Raw genomic sequence first — 16524 nt, 5'->3', positions numbered from 1 at the left:
ATCTAACAACAATTAAAGATCCCAAGCCTAACTCTTTGGTTCATAAGGTAGCTGCTGATCAGGGGCAAGACACGGGGGTCAGGGTCGTACATGCTCTAAGTTGTCATTCGAGGCAGACCTTCAGGTAAGACAGGTGACTATACATCTAAAATTCAGGAACTATATTAGGAACTTCTCTCTAAGCAGTTCAAATTACTATAGATATAACTTTAAAGAAATGGAATACTGAAATTAAAATGTATAAGAAGAGGATTAGAAAAGAAACTAAGAAAAAGAAATGGAAAATGTTAGTGACAAATTCAAGTATTGGCAAACAATTATTATGTTCTTCACTTTGATGTTATCAACATTATCATAAATCATACTGATATACAGAATAAGAATTTCATTGTAAGTTATCATGAAATTTGAATCAGTGTACAAGCATTTGTCCAGATAACAGATTTAAGGAACTAGCTTACCTGCCCTTGTTCTCTTTTCCTTTAATTTTATTTTCTTGACCTTTGCCTCCAGTAGGATCCCATTCTACACAGGTATCTTCAACTCTCAGGTTCAAATGGGATGATGAGTTATCCAAACTGAAGTTAAGTGCTATCCAAAACAGTATTTCAATTTTTTAAAAATGTAGCATATCTCCACTTTCTGAAGCACAACTATCATCATACTATTTTCCTACTCAACTTATTCAATACTGTATATAAAGTTCAAATTCCTAATCCTAGGTTTTAAAGTCCCCAAAGATAAGGGCGTAATTTACTAATTCCTACTTTATCTCCCATTCTTCTTCTCTATATATCCTATACTCCCAACAAATACAATGTACTTGCATGGCCATGGGTGTTTTTGCTATTTCTTCTGCTGGAATCTCCATCAGTATACAATAACCCCAATTTCCTGTTTCTAGGATAGCAGTTGATTATGTTAATTGTTATGACTAAATAGGAAGAGGAGTTAGTAGAATTAAGGATGAGGAGAAAGTGATGTGGTGTAAAAAAATTATAGAGCCTGGCACACCCACATTTTTCCCAATCCTCTAATACTCAAAAATTTCATTAAACTCTCAGTAGTTTCAAATTCAGACAAGCATGGAGAAACGGGCCATGATGGCAGAAGCAAGGGAACTGACACAGCTGACAGAGCTAGAGATGATTTACATGGCAAGGAGTGTCTGTGTGTGTGTGTGTGTGTGTGTGTGTGTGTGTGTGTGTGTGTCTACTTAAATAAAAAATTAAAAAACAAAACTATGATTTTCAAATTATTTGGTATTTTAGAGAACCATCTGTACTATTCACAAGACATACTTAGAACTGCTAATTTAGGAAATCAGTATAGCAAGGTATTACCTTCTCTCTTTCGAAATTGAGAGTAAATCATTAAAATTTATTGTTTCATAGCGAGTAATGCACAATTCCTACTATTTTAAAATGCAATTCTTAGAATCTCTGTCTTAAGCAAGGTATTACCTACTACACAGTCACCAACTAACTAATCTGGCTCTGTCAGTTGTATTTCCCTACAAAAGTTCCAATTTCTGGTAATTACTCATTGAAGGAATTATTTCTTTCCAATACCCCATTTCACTTAAGGATATTACTTGATTTAGCTACATCTTCAGTGTGTCCGTGATGTATGCATCATCAAACAACTAAATATTCATATAGAAAGCCTAATGTTTACCTAGTGAATCAAGAATCCTTTATCCTCTACTGTTCTGTAAAGAGCACTTTAATTTCAACTATGCATCGGACCTATTACTCATTGTCTATTTACACAACGTTCTAAATACGTTTACTGACCATAACTGCTTCCAGTAAATGGCACACCATGCAAGTCAGTTAATGGCTTTCAAAATCTGTATGTATACAGCAATGGACTTACAGAAAAAATAAATAATACAGCTTTCCAGTAAAAATGAAAATAGAATTCCTTATTAGGTAGATTACTAAAAAGTTAGGATTAAGCAAAATTGAGACCCTGCACTATCAAGAATGAACTGCCTTAAAAAAACATGGTTAACCTCTATATTAGTCATTAGCTAATGCATGTGAGGGCATCTACATTTTTGAGAAAAAGAAAAAGTGCATATAATGCTAAGGTGCCATCAATTCTCAGTTTCTTGTTAAAATCCTAAGGCTGTTTAAAAAAATAAAAGTGAAGAAAATAATAATAATTTTTTTTAAAAAAGGAAAGAAAAAAATTCTAAGGCTGTTCTTTAATATTTCTTATGATGGAGAGAAGGGTGAAGTAATGGTTACAAGAAAAGGTATCACTCCCAAGCCACTTCAGACCAGACTTATCAAATACCACCACACCCAAACAGAGAGGCATGGGTTTCAATCCCAGGGGTATAATCTTCTCTCTCTCTTTTTGTTTTTGGATGCTATTCCTTTATGGAACCTCAATTAAGTCATAGAGGCAAAGGTAACAGGGATAACATCATACAGTTTTTTTAAAAAAACAAAAGGACTGGCCTCAAAAGTAAGGTTTCAAATGTTAGTCCTGTCTTTACATAAGCCCTGTAATATAGCTAGATATTAGTTTCCATACCTTTAAAAGTCTGTGAAAACAGAGTACCAAAAAACTCAAGAGTTCAGATATGTTTCAAGGGATTTAACTGGTTGTATTGGTGACTGTTTTCTTGTTACTGTAAAATTCTATCATAGCCACTATCATTTGAGGCTAGAGAGTCAATTGTGATTAATATCGTATCATTTACCTTTACAAGGAAGTAAGGGATAATATTTTAAAATTCTGGTCAAAATAACTTTACATTACACGTCACTTCTGACAATTCCCATCACAGAATAGTGCTACATATGCTGGAGAGACAGAAGTTAACAATGTTCACTATTTTCCACACCAAGTACCCTAAGTAGCAGGATATGAAATTTTTGTAGGTGTCAGCTATTTAATCTACACCTCTCCCTCTTTCCTTCCAGTTTTTTGCTCATACACTTACTTCTACTGGTTGGTCAAAAAGGGTTCTACAACAAGCCAATAAAAATTAGTAAACAACTGTTCAAGATGACATTTTAAAAACAAATCTGGACTCTTCCTCTGGAGCTCTTGCTCTCATTAGTAGCCACTCCTATGCTATGGTACAATCTTAGAAAATCTGCAAGCCATAGCTATTTAAGAGACAAATTTTATTCTGGATCTCTCTGAAGTTCAGTGGGCCTCAGGGTTGAGTTTCAGTCTATCCAGCAGGGTTGGTTACCCCACAGTGAGATATGCTTGATAAAACTATAATCAATTTAGTCTTTCCCTACAAACCGCAAAACCAAGAATCTGACTAGTAAGATCCAGATACCGCTAACAGGAGCAGCCAGCCCAGCTCCAAGGAAACTGTAAGCCAGTTATTAATTTTCCTGATTCTACTGAATTTGCATAGAAATGTACAATTCACCCATTTAGATCCAAGTTTGGTCACTAAATATAAAGGGTAAATGAGAAGGAATAAATTTAAAAATACGATATAGCTGAGGGAGAATAATAATGCAATTTTACCCGATAAAATTCAAGTTATGCAGAAAGGATTATCTGCCTATAAATGACTACTTTGACATGGTAAAAATCTCTCAAGAAACCACAGCAATATTTCAGTTTGATAACAAGTAATTCAAAGTAACTGTATTTCTTGGCTATCTATAGTTCTCAAACAAAAACATTTGCTAATCCAAAGAAATTACTTCAAGTTATGTTTTTTTTATTTATCTTTGTGATGCAAACATATTCTTCTGAGTTTGTCTTGTCAAAACTTATGAGCCTTGTATTTTGTTTTATTCTAATATATTTTTATATCATCCTCCAAATCATATCATACTCCTGACATGCAAACTTATTATTCAAATGCTGTATGAATTAGAGGTCAGTAGAACACTCTAAGGCCCAAGTACCTAGAACAGTGCGTAGAATTTGATTCTGGAAGTAAACCCAGTCAATTACCATGTCACAACTGGGAAAATCTCTAGCATTACGACCTTCAAATTGGTGAATATCTGAAAAATACTCTGTGTTAAAATACGAGAGTTAAAATAAAACTCTAGGGAATTTTAACTAAATCCAAATTGCTCTCAGAGACTAGAAGCACCTAGGTTCCATGCCCATAATAGGGGCTGATACAGAACTTGAAAACAGATTCTTATTCACACCCTTCCAAGCTAGTGCTGGGGATTGCAGGCAAATCATTTAACATATTTGAACTTCACTTTCTTCATCTGCAAAATGGATATCAATAATATCTATTCTATTGATCTCTCAGGATAGTTTTTAATGATCAATGAAGAACTGAGAGAGTGCTTTGTAAACATTAATAAACTATGTAAATGTTAATTTCTACAGTAAGATTTAAGAAACCATGATCTGAACTTAACTGAAAAGGTATTTCCCCATTATTGAGCCATAATCATTCCCTGGGAAAACTCTGGGCAAATCTTGCTGATGTTTATATATTTATCCTAGGCTGAAATTTGTAAACTAAGCACCCATCAGAGAAGATAACACCATCATCTAAGTCTATTTTACCTATCTGAATACCATGATACAGGAAAAACTAATAAAAACCACTACTGTAGTCCCAATTTTCCCATCTTAAAATTCCTACTGTTGGGAATTCCGGGGGTGGGGGCAGGGGTGGTGGTGATGGTGGTGGCGGTATGTGTGTGTGTGTAGGTGGAAGGAATGCATCCATATATGAAATGCTTCCCGTCACAAGTCTCGAAAAACTTCAGATGTTAAATTTTGTTTTATGCTGTATAAATAGCTATTAATCTTACCTTTGGTCTCTAGGGTTACTGGATCAGAATACTCTCCAGCCACAGCCTTGTTACAAGCTCGCACTCTGAAATTCATATACTTTGAATCAAACTTTAAACCTGAAAAAATGAAAATGGTTTTCAGATCTGAAAAGTAAACGAATCTATTCCAGAAGTGTGAATGTGAACCTTCAAACAGACATCTTTCCCTCCTTGGAACTATCTCTTTACTCAGGAAGAATACAAATTTATTTAAAATACTGATGATGTCTGAAATAAGAAAAATCATGATTTATCTATTATTTTCTTTAAAAGAAATAATTAAACAGTTTATTAATGAGTTTTTGTTTTTTTTAAACCGAATGATACAAAGGTGCTTTCAAGTCTCATTAATAGCAATGTTTCATTCAAGGAGAGATGCTATACTATAAAACAACATATTCAATTTCTGGAAAGTAGATGCCCTAAAGAATTTTTATATTTATGAAACTGTCGTTTTGTGTAAAAAATGAATTTAAAGAAAAAGTGGGGGCAGCCGGATGGCTCAGTTGGTTAGAGTGCGAGCTCTCAATAACAAGGTTGCCAGTTCAATTCCCGCATGGGATGGTGGGCTGCGCCCCCTGCAACTAAAGATTGAAAACAGTGACTGGACTTGGAGCTGAGCTGCGCCCTCCACAACTAGATTGAAGCATAGGGATTAATAGCAAAACTCTGAAGTTAGTCATGTCTAGATTAAAATAGTTCAAAAATTACTAACATGACAGAGCTACATTTTTGTATCTATAAAGTAGGAAAAAAATCAACCTCAGAATTGTAAATATTAAATGAGATGTACTGTACTGATTAAATGAAATGTATTATGCAATAATACACTTCAGCCCAGCTCCTGACAAATGGTAAGTACTCGATAATGGTCACGTTACTAATGTTACTGACTATGCATGACAAGCGCTGAACAAGTCAGGCAACATTCGACCATTTCAAATATCCAAAGTCCCCTATATAGAGAGGTATCCTTTTAAAGACTTTCAAAAGGCCGACAAACAAATTTCTAATAGCAAGTCACAGCTCTACTTTAAGTATTACCATGAAGGTAATCTTAAAAGGGTAAAGGCAGTAGTATTTATAGTATCACTGAATTGTGGAGTGGTGTGCACATCTAGAAAATTGACAGCTTCTTTATTGTTAGAAAACCAAGGTTAACAATTGTTATTCTGAAATACTGTTTCCAGAACATTCTTTCATGTTTGTTTTACATACATTATTTTACCAGGTTGCAAATATCCAGAAGTAATTTAAATGAAGGTTTTTCTTGATATTTTAAGAGAAATTCAGTTCTATAATAAATATAAAAAAATTTACTTGGCTAAAGAAACTTATACTTTATCTTTTAAAGTGACTCAAAATATTTTTCACAATTATATTTATTTTCTGAGAATGAGATTCATGATATGCAGTCATTTTACCTGATAATGTATATTCAGTACCCTTAATATTATCAATTATCTCCCAGCATCGCTCATCCTTTACACGTGGAAGTCCATCAAAATTAGTTTTCCTATATTCCAGTATAAAATGGTCAATCTTATTATCTTCTTCTGGCATTCTCCAAGCTACTGTTACAGCGTTGTCAGCCACCAAACACTCTATTGGATCTATCTCTGGAGCTTTGGGGACTAAGGGGAAAAAAAAAGATCATTTCTCATTTATTATAGTACAAATCCAATATTTATGTTTGTGATTCAAACTATGCTTTTTCATGTTGCTTTTGAACTGTCCAATTAAAGCAAGCCACTAAGAAGAGGGATACCCTCCCTATAAATGCAAAATAACTAGTTTTCAAAGCTCTATTTAGAAATTCATGTTTCAAAGTTTTTTTCATAGACTTATTCAAAATACATTAAAATCCTGGCTGGCAAAAAGCAACTCAAACATGTTAAGAATAAAGAATCAAGAATGATTCATTACTTCTCAAAATGTACTTTTAATCTATTTCAAACTGCTGTAGAATTGTAAATTAAATCACTACTAACAAAATAGAGTAACTTGTTCTGAATCCAATGATTAAAATAATTCAAGATATTTTCAAAATCTTTTTCATAAAAAATTATAATTTCTCAACAGTAAACAAAAATGAACTCCCCAGCCCACCAAAATACTTAAGGATTTTAAAATGTTTCTCCAAAGAATTCTATGATTCATTAAAATAAATTGGAGTAAATGAGCCACAATTAACATGTATGAACATTAATCACAACTCCTTTTCTGTAAAAGAGATTTTTCCGTAGCTCCTCAACATGAACAGATGTTTCATTTATGTAACCACAGATTAATCGGAGAACCTGGTCCTCCAGTGACACAGATGTGTCTGAGATGTGTGAAACTGTGCAGGTACTGTGTTTAAACATTTTGTTGCTAAAAAAAGAAAAAAGTTTCAAAAGGTTAACTCCAAGTGTGCAAGCAAGGCTGGTTTAAAATTTTAAATCAATTAATGCAATCTATCACATCAGAAGAAAAATCATATGCTCGATAGAGAAAAAAATATGACAAAATACAAAAACCATTTATGACAAAAACTCTCAGCAAACCAGGAATAGAGGGAGGCTTTCCTTGATAAAGAACATCTACAAAAAAAACTAGAGTTAACATCATACTTAATGTTGAGAAACTAGGTATTTTTTCCTAAGGCAAAGGTGTCCCCTCTCACTACTTCTGGAAGTTCTGGCTAAATGCAGTAAGACAAGAAAAGGAAGTAGAGGGTATACAGATTAGGAAGGAAAAATGAAATTGTCTATTCGCTGATAACGTAAGTGTCTAAAATCCCAAAGAATCAACAAAAATATTCCTGGAACTAAAAAGTGATTATAGCAAATCTGCAGGATACAAGGGATGAACAGGCAGAGTACAGGGGAATATTAGGGCAGTGAAACTATTCTGTATCACAATGTTATGATGGACAACTGACATTATACATTCGTCAAAACCCCATTAAAATTATACAACACAAGAGTAAACCCTGTTGTTAAATTAAGAGTAAACCCTAATGTAAACTGTAGACTTCAGTTAATACTAACGTATCAATATTGGTTACAGCAATTATAATAAATGTACCACACTAATGCAAGATGTTAACAGGGGAAACCATGTGGGGAAGAGGTAAGTCTGCGTCTGGTCACTCTGTATCATCTGTTCCATTTTCTATACACCGAAACTTGTTTTTAAGAAACGAAGCATTAATTACAAAAACTACAACAACAACAAAGGAATTATGTACAAAAGTTAAAATACAAAGCAATGTGACATCTAACAACAAAGGAAACCAAATTATCTTGGATAACATAATCAAGACCAAGATGAAAGGAACTTTAAATCTTCAAGCCTAACTAGTAAGAAAGGAAGGAGGAAGACAGATGGGACAATTGATCTCCATTAACTAGTCTTCAAAATTCAAGTCTAATGTGTAGACATACAATAAATACTTGGAATCTGGTATACCTTATTAGTAAGACAACAGACAACCACAGAAGTACTTTATCATTTATCATTATGATTAATTTCCCTCATTTGCCTTGTAGGGCCTTTGTCCCAATAATACATAACAGATGTTAGTCTCTATTACTGGAACATAAGCAATACAGACTACTTATTCATTGCCACAAAAACAGACCACAAGCATTCATGAATTTAATATACTCTGCATTGCTTACACATGAAGAAATGTAAAGGCCTATTGGGCATGCAGAGATTTTATAATGTTGCCAAGTCAAAAACCTGTACTGAAAGTCCTAAGAGGCTGGTATAGAGCAAGAATCACTCAATTTGTAAGTACGTCTGGCTAACTCCCCACTATATATACATTTCAATTCAGCTACCATTCCAGTAAGAATGTACAGGCAAATAGATTCTTCCTTTTTGTGAATAACGGCCCCCAAAAGAAAGCAAACTGCTAAAAGTGGTAACTGAGGTAAAAATTTTAAGAAATCCAAGGAAGTGGTGATTCTTGGGAGGGAAAAAGAAATTTTAGATAATTTAAGAGTGGTATGTCAAATTAAGGTTGACTTGGACCTAATGTGTGGGAAGGTCACCCAAGACTATATACTGAAAAGTTCATTAAGCGAGGGATAAAATTTCAGGAGAAGATGAAAGGTGGTAAAACTGTCATATAAAAATATCACTTAGCAAATTTAGAACTCTCTTTGTAAATGAGAATGAAAAGCAATTCACAGCAATTTCCATAAAGCAACATTTAACTAGCAATAGTGTGGAAATTGGTTCGAGAATTTTACTAAGGTTTTCTCTGCATGTGAATGTAAAAGGGCAGGTGGCATCAACCCTATCACAAGCATGTTTCTCCTTTTAGTTGCACAAGCTCAGAAGAGAAGACTATAAACTCTAAGTTTCACTATATAAAAAAATGGATTAAAGTAAGAGAAAATGGCTTTGCAATTATTACCATCCATCATCATCACATCCATTTTTCAGATTCAGGTAAGTCCACAACTCACGTTATTGTACATAATGCAGTGTAGAGTTAATGTTTGTGGTGTTTACGGAATGAATTACTAAGGGATAAACGTATTCATTTTTTATTTAATTTGATTGTACCTTACAGAAATTTTTATGCTATAGCAGAATATGTAACATTAGTAATATGAATTCATCTTTCATAAATTTTAACAACCTACTATACTTTTCCTTCAGGATAAAAGTCCTCCACAAAAGGATTTCTTGTTTTTTTGTTTTTTGTTTTTTATTTTATTTAAATTTTTTTTTTTATTATACCTCCTTCCTTCAGTCTTAACAGTTTGCCAAAAGAGGAAATCCCAACTGTGCAATGCAATCTGCTTGACTGTACAGCAGGCATGGCCTTGGTCTGTTAAGACATCACTGAAAACTCAAGAGAAAGAGGAATGGTGAGAAGATTGCTTTTTAGGTAGCTTTTTAAAAAAATCAAAATAGTAAAGTGTAGTAACAATCCACCACCCCTGACTCTCCTTCTGAATTCAGAAGTAGTAGGAATGATAATATAACGGTGAGTAATCCTTAAAGGCCCCTTTACAGTGACAAGCACACTTTCTTCCTCTACAACTACAGTTCATCCTCTCATCTTTTCCGTCTATAAACTCTTCTAATACTTCTGATCCATACCACACAAGTTAATACTTCCCCTGTGCTGCCCTTACTAGTTCAATTAGTTTCATGACTACTAACCTCATCTTTCCAATCCTATTTTAAATCTCTGGCTAAAGATTCAGAGAAGAATGGTTTCATATGATCAAAATTCTCTTTTCAGAAACAGCTAACCTCATATAAACAAAAGCCAGTTTTAACAAAGCACCTGTTTAAGTAAAACGCTTCACTTTCAAGAGACTTCCTGATCCCCCAAATCACCACGTCCAAATTGTTTTCGCTACGTATCAACTTAACAACATTACTTGATGCTAGCTAAAAAAAGACTACTACTAACCAAAGGTCTTTAACTGGCTCTTTCACACATGTGGACTCAATTTCAAATGATCTTGACTTCTGGGATAGCCTCATACTAATACTCTACTAAATCAATGTTAACATATTATTACTGGAAATAAAATTCCATCTGAGCCAGCAACAACTTCAACAATAATGGTAATGACAGCAGCTAATATTCACTGAGTGTTAACTATATGCTTGCTACAATCTCAAGTGTTTTAGAGGGTTCAATTCATCTAATCCCCATAAAACCCTAGAAGGATAAACATCACATTTTTAAAGATGAAAAAAATGACGCAAAGTTAAATAACTCGTTCAAGGTTACACAGCAAGTAAGTGATAGCTAGGATTCAAATCTAAGAAGCCTGGCCCCAAGACCCAGTGATACATCGTGGTTTACTGCTTCTGTCAAACTAACAACAACTACCAGTAAAATGATTCTCTAAAAATAAAGACTAGCAAATTTTCCTTAATTGAATGAAGAATTATCCCTTAATTGAATGAAGAAAAAAATCACTCTACACTTATGTAATATTTATTTTTCAATGTTCATCACAGAAAAATTTTGCAGAAAAAAAGTTTTTATACATAATTTTACATGTAATGTTCATACTTACTTACCTGGCAAAAACTTCAAAGTTTGCAGCATCTGTCTTTCCTGAGAAAAATCCACCATTAAATGAGTCATGTTGTCACTGACCTTTGGTTTCAAAGAAAGGCGAAAGGCTGAAGCCATTGTTACTCTATGGCAAACACAAACATACTTTTAAAAATAAAAGAATGGAAATATCATACATTTAATGTATAAAATGAAAAGATAGAAATTATTTCACTTTAATGATTTCAGAAACTATAACAAAGATAACAAAACTAAACAGAAATTTGCTCTTAGAGTCTTTGAAAATTAAATAAAAACTGTAAAATATTTTTAAAGACCTTTAAGGTAACTTTAAGGAACTTTCCTCCACCCAGTTTTATAAAACTGCATATAAATACAAATATCACAAGAGACAAATATCCAGTATAAATCATCTTTAGCAGACGCAATAGTCATCTGAACCTCTGTAAACTCAATCTCCCTGACTTCCTGATGCCAGCCTCACTCCTTTCTATATACCAAATAATGAACTGTACATACACCCTGATTCCATCCTTCCTAGTAATCACAACTACTCCATGGATCCTCAGATAAGAGCAGAGGTGCACTCACTAAATACTGTATAACTTGGCAGTTGACAAAGATAGACCATGGAAGAGAAAGGAAAGAAGTGGAATCACGATTTTAAATACCATGCTAGTAGGTGTCACTCTGATGTATCCACATCAGCTACGTGAAAGAATGCGAGAAACAGCCCTGTGAAACCATATGCCATGGAAATAAGAGAAGCTCAATAAATATTTATTAGATGAATGCAGTATAAAAACAACAAAAAAAGAAAGAAGTCATACCAGATTTCATTTTACTCAAACTAGGGGGAAACTGTTCTGTCAATTATAACTGGGAACTAAAAGAAGTTCTCACATTATTAATATAACCTGAGATATTTTATCTCAAATTTCAATTTTGCATATTAAATTTCCACAAATATCACAAAGCAATTCCCCTTATTATCTTGGTCAAAGAATGATACAAAAATAATATTCATGGATGTTGTATTCCTGTACATAATTTGGGAGAGGAAGTAAATGGAGCTGGAGGAACAAAGAAAATACCAGGCCTAGTCATTTAAATCTGCCAAATCTACTCTAGAGATCAATGGTAGGAGAAATATCAAACTTGTTGCTCTATTCAGTTATTTGGGGATGAAAAATGTCTGTTTCTGTATTCAGTTATTTTATGTCTTTTTAAAACTAGGAAAGTAATCACTTTATTTAGTAGAAACAATGAGTTAACTGATCTATTTCTCAAAAAGAAAGTGCTATACTGAATACAGTTTATGGGGAAGGGAATTCACACTTAATGAAGGGCAGACATAACGCTGAATGTTTCACATTATTACTTTAAGCTGCTGATACTCAGTAATAAAATTTCAGATTATATCAATAAGAAGTTAAGAGCAAAGTCTTATATACATTGTTTTCTATAGCGCCAAGTATCTTTTGACAGAAGAGCTATATTCAGATAGGTACTTAGTAAATGCCCACAGAATCAATGAATGGGTTTGAACCTACTTGGTTGCTATTAAACCAGATTATTTCAATGTTAGCTGAGAACTGTTTAGAAAAAAATATCTGAAGGTATTTTAGAGAATTTAAATCTGAAACTTCATCTGCAAAGCTTGATTTAATCACTATGGCCTCAAAGAAAAAGAATGTTCCCCCAAAATGTATTAAAAAGGTCTATCAAAGACTAAAAACCAAGAATGATGACCTTTACTTTCTAGTCAATGAAAATTTCAGTCTCTATAAATCAAGTTAGATGTTTAACAATGGTATAATCTTTCAAATGACTTAACTTTTTATTTTTAAACTGAATATATTTAGACAATTGTACCTCAAAGCCCAAACTAACAATCTAAAATCCACAGATAACTCTCTACATTACAGGATCCAAGTGGTTAGGGAATGTTTTAATTCACTCTGACTTTCTCAATTTATTTCTAATAGTACAAGCTGAATACAAGGATCCCTTCTCATTTTACTGTTGCAAAGAGAAAATAACTGTAAAACATATGAATACTTTTAATTTCCTCAAACTACTTGCCTAATTAACTTGACTCCTCTTTTCATGACCCCTTTTCTTCAAGAACCAGGGACTCCTACAATATACCTCAACAAATCATCTTCCAACATTACTACGTAAGTACTACGTTAGTCTTTCCTGTCACTCCCACTATTCCTCCTGCATAACTTCTATCACAGCAAATCATATATACTCAGTTCTCACAGATATTTTCATTTTTAGCTATTTGATTCCTAGCTCAGGTGTGTTATACATTCTTCCTTAAAATACCACTTCTGCCTTAATGTAAGGGAGTGATTAATCCTTTCTTCCCTTAGTGATAATAATTATTTTATTATGACTGTATGTTTAAATTATTTTTATATCATAAATGGCAATGATGGAATCCTAGAAAACTGCTTCCTGGGAGAATCCCTAAAAACTGTATCGGAGAAACTGAACATTATGAAATTAAAAACCAAGTTTAAAAAATTAAGCCAAGACCCAGAAATGTTCCTTAGGCAGGAAGTAAAAATTCTATGGGAAGCCTTACCAAAAAAAAAAAAAAAAGTATAGGCTTTGAAAAACAAACAAAAAATAAATGGCGTTTGCCCTGGCAGAAAAAAGGAATCCTGACTCCTGAGACCACATGGATACTGATGAAATCAAGCCAAGAGGTTGGCTTAGAAGAAGAGGAAAAGAAGTCAAGCTTCTGAAGAATACATTCAGCCATGAACACTGACCATAAAATTAAATTCTGACAAACAAGTCTGAGAAAAGAGAAAGAGGTCAGGCTGAGGACAGCATTCTGGGAAGCACAGAACCATAGAGATCCCTAGGGGAAGAACAAGAGAGGATTTTGCAGGGTCTCTTAGTCTTTGGACAGCTCAAAACCTGATTAGGAAACGACTTCTAATCCAAAAAATCAGGGACCAGAGCAGGACTGAGTGGAGTAGGTGGTTAAACAGGATAATAATCTAGCCAGGGTAGGACATGGATCACTCATAGCGCATGCCAGCAGATACAACCCAAAACTACCTTATCCAAAAAACTGGCCTACCTAGCACCCAATCCTCAGACAGCCACTACTTTTCACCTTCGAGTTCTCATAATCTCCTTTCTATTAATACGTTCATGATTTATAATGATCCATGTCTTTAACCAATATCTGGTATGAAAAATACAAAAAATATAAAAACAAATATTTGTGTTAAGAATGCTATGACTGCCACGTGAATCTTGCCTCTAATCAAATAAATGGCCACAAGAAAAACACAGAACTGAAGTCTTCAGTCAAGATTAACAATAGACACACTGGTTTTCACACAGTCTGTAACGAGCAATTTTGTATATTATCTGATGAAGAATAATGTACTCTAGGATTCAGAGTGGTGATTTGAAGAGCTGTGCCTTTCAGAGAATCTCATAATCCTCAAATGAAGAAATCGAAGTGGAGTCAATGGTCAGTGACTAGTGAGGCAGATCCAAGACATGCCTTCCGTGGTAACCCAATCCAAAACTGCCAGCAACTCCTTTAGCCCTTTGGTGCATTCATTACAGCAAGTACCACCCTTTCTTAATCCCAGCTCCATCAATGAGAAACACCTTTTAAGCTAGTCTTTCATCATTTTCTTTACTATTCTCTTCCCATAAACTAGAGAGTTGGTGGCATTAGAAATAGAAAAGAGATGGCACCAGGAACAGGATGGAATGAGAATACAAAGGTGTTAAAACAGGAGAGCAGTGAAGTAAGACAGCTTTAGCTCCTGAGGACTACTTAAAAATGCTGTGACTTCTCAGAAAGTAAGACATGCTTATAAAATATAAGAATAACAAAAAATGCATTCCAGGAATACATATTTTTTAATTATTTAAAATGGTTCTCCATACATTAGCATAGCTACTTAAGAACTATACTAAAACTAACTATATTATACCAGAAATGAAATTCTTTTGGAAGTATATAATTGTACACACTGTTTTTAAAAAGTCTTGCTGATTCATTGTTTATGCCAGAAAATACGCAAAACATTTTTTTTTTTGTACTTTCCATTAGGTATTTTTATTTTCACCAACGAGATTCCAATAAGAAACTGTTGTTGAATTTCATTTCTGGTGTCAATATCAATACTTAAATAAAAATGTAGGTTTTATTCCATACCTATCCTTGATCTGTCTGGCAGCCTTGGAGAAAATCAGGGAGAAGAGAAAGAAGGCAGTTAGTGCTTTTCATGCAAGTTTCAATGGCAGTGACATGCAAGAAAAGTTAGGATATAAACCCTGGAATAGGTTAGTTCAATATTCACCAAAACACAAATTATAAGATATCTGTACAGTTTGCATCAGTTTGGATAATGTGATGTTAGAACAATAGTAGAAAATCCAGACCCATATAAATCACCTTAAAAGGAGGGGAATTTAACACTTCAAACTAATTCCAGGTGACTATAAATGTTTTTTCTTACCTTAAGATTATCATAACACACCTCCACTTTCATTCAGTCTGACACTCTTCAACTAGAACAATCAATCTCCTTCACGGGGCACACTTTTCTATGCATTCTGATGGTTTTCTTACACATTTCAAATCTGCTCTCCAATTTTTCTTCAGACATCTCTTTCACCACTTCATAATGATTGTTCCAAGCTTTCTCTATATGCCTTCACTGGGCAAGGACTGTGTATTCTGAGAGCTTGCCTGCTGACATATAAATCTAGGCTGCAGTTCTACAATGCTTTTCCCCCAAAGAGTGAAGCTGTAATGGCAAAAATTCAGACAAGAAGAAACCAGAGAAATACTTCTAGCAATGGGGTCTTTCCCTCAGATGACTTCATAGAAACTGCCAACTTAAACCTGCTCTACATAAGATCTTTTTTTTTTTTTTTTTTTTTGAGAACGCTAGCACAAGTTTAAGAGGGGGATACAGCTATTAGTGCTGTACAGTCACAGAAAAATAATGAAAAATACATGTAAAATCTGTTGTCCCTTTTACATTTACATACAATATACTATATCCAAAACAAGTTTTTTTCCCCACATTGGCCAGCATAATAATGACACATCCTATGAAGACCACGGTTGTTTAGCTCAACACTCTATCCTCAGTGTCTAGCATACAGCTTGGCACATAGTATTACTTACTAATTATTAGATGTAACTGAATATATAAATGTCTATAGCAATGCTTCTGTTTGTCTTGCTTATTCAGTTCTAATATTGTTCTTACTTGAAATTAGTTAATTTTTATACCCATCCTAAAATATTCTGGTCTGAGTAAAATATTCTGGTCTGGTGTTTCTACACAAAAGAACAGAACTGCAATTTAGATCAGCAGTTCTAGCACTGTATTCCGTGACCTTGTATACTAATCATTCTATTTTTTTATTAAGGGATATTAGTCCTTAATGTTTCTAAAGATCCTTTTCAAGCTCCACATTCTACAGCAAACAACCCAATTCTGTGGCATCTATGACATGTTCCTTAAATCACGACACTACTTTGGTACTAGAGACAAAAAAATGTTAAGTAAGTCAATTACATTGACATATTTTTTAAATTATTGTCATAGCTAGAATTACAAACCAAAGATTTTAATACAAGAGTCAAGGGAGGGGAAGAGGAGACTCTTCCCTGCACTT

The 16524-nt window shown here is 33.8% G+C and overlaps 1 protein-coding gene across 1 annotated transcript in view; it reads right to left on the bottom strand.

Moving 5' to 3' along the window:
- The window catches only part of FSD1L (fibronectin type III and SPRY domain containing 1 like), a 63888-nt gene that overhangs the window by 14324 nt on the left and 33040 nt on the right, over positions 1-16524 (bottom strand). Inside the window, exons 5-9 of the mRNA XM_033123739.1 lie at positions 15047-15069; positions 10845-10966; positions 6221-6430; positions 4776-4874; positions 462-591 (exon numbers count right to left, since the gene is read on the bottom strand). Coding sequence (XP_032979630.1) covers positions 462-591; positions 4776-4874; positions 6221-6430; positions 10845-10966; positions 15047-15069 — 584 coding nt within the window. The remainder of the gene's footprint in view (positions 1-461; positions 592-4775; positions 4875-6220; positions 6431-10844; positions 10967-15046; positions 15070-16524) is intronic.

This window comes from Rhinolophus ferrumequinum, chromosome 12 (genome assembly GCF_004115265.2).
Source record: "Rhinolophus ferrumequinum isolate MPI-CBG mRhiFer1 chromosome 12, mRhiFer1_v1.p, whole genome shotgun sequence".
Taxonomy (NCBI): Eukaryota; Metazoa; Chordata; class Mammalia; order Chiroptera; family Rhinolophidae; genus Rhinolophus; species Rhinolophus ferrumequinum.
The sequence above is the reverse complement of the archived record's forward strand: the minus strand, read 5'-3'. Positions and strand labels throughout refer to the sequence as shown.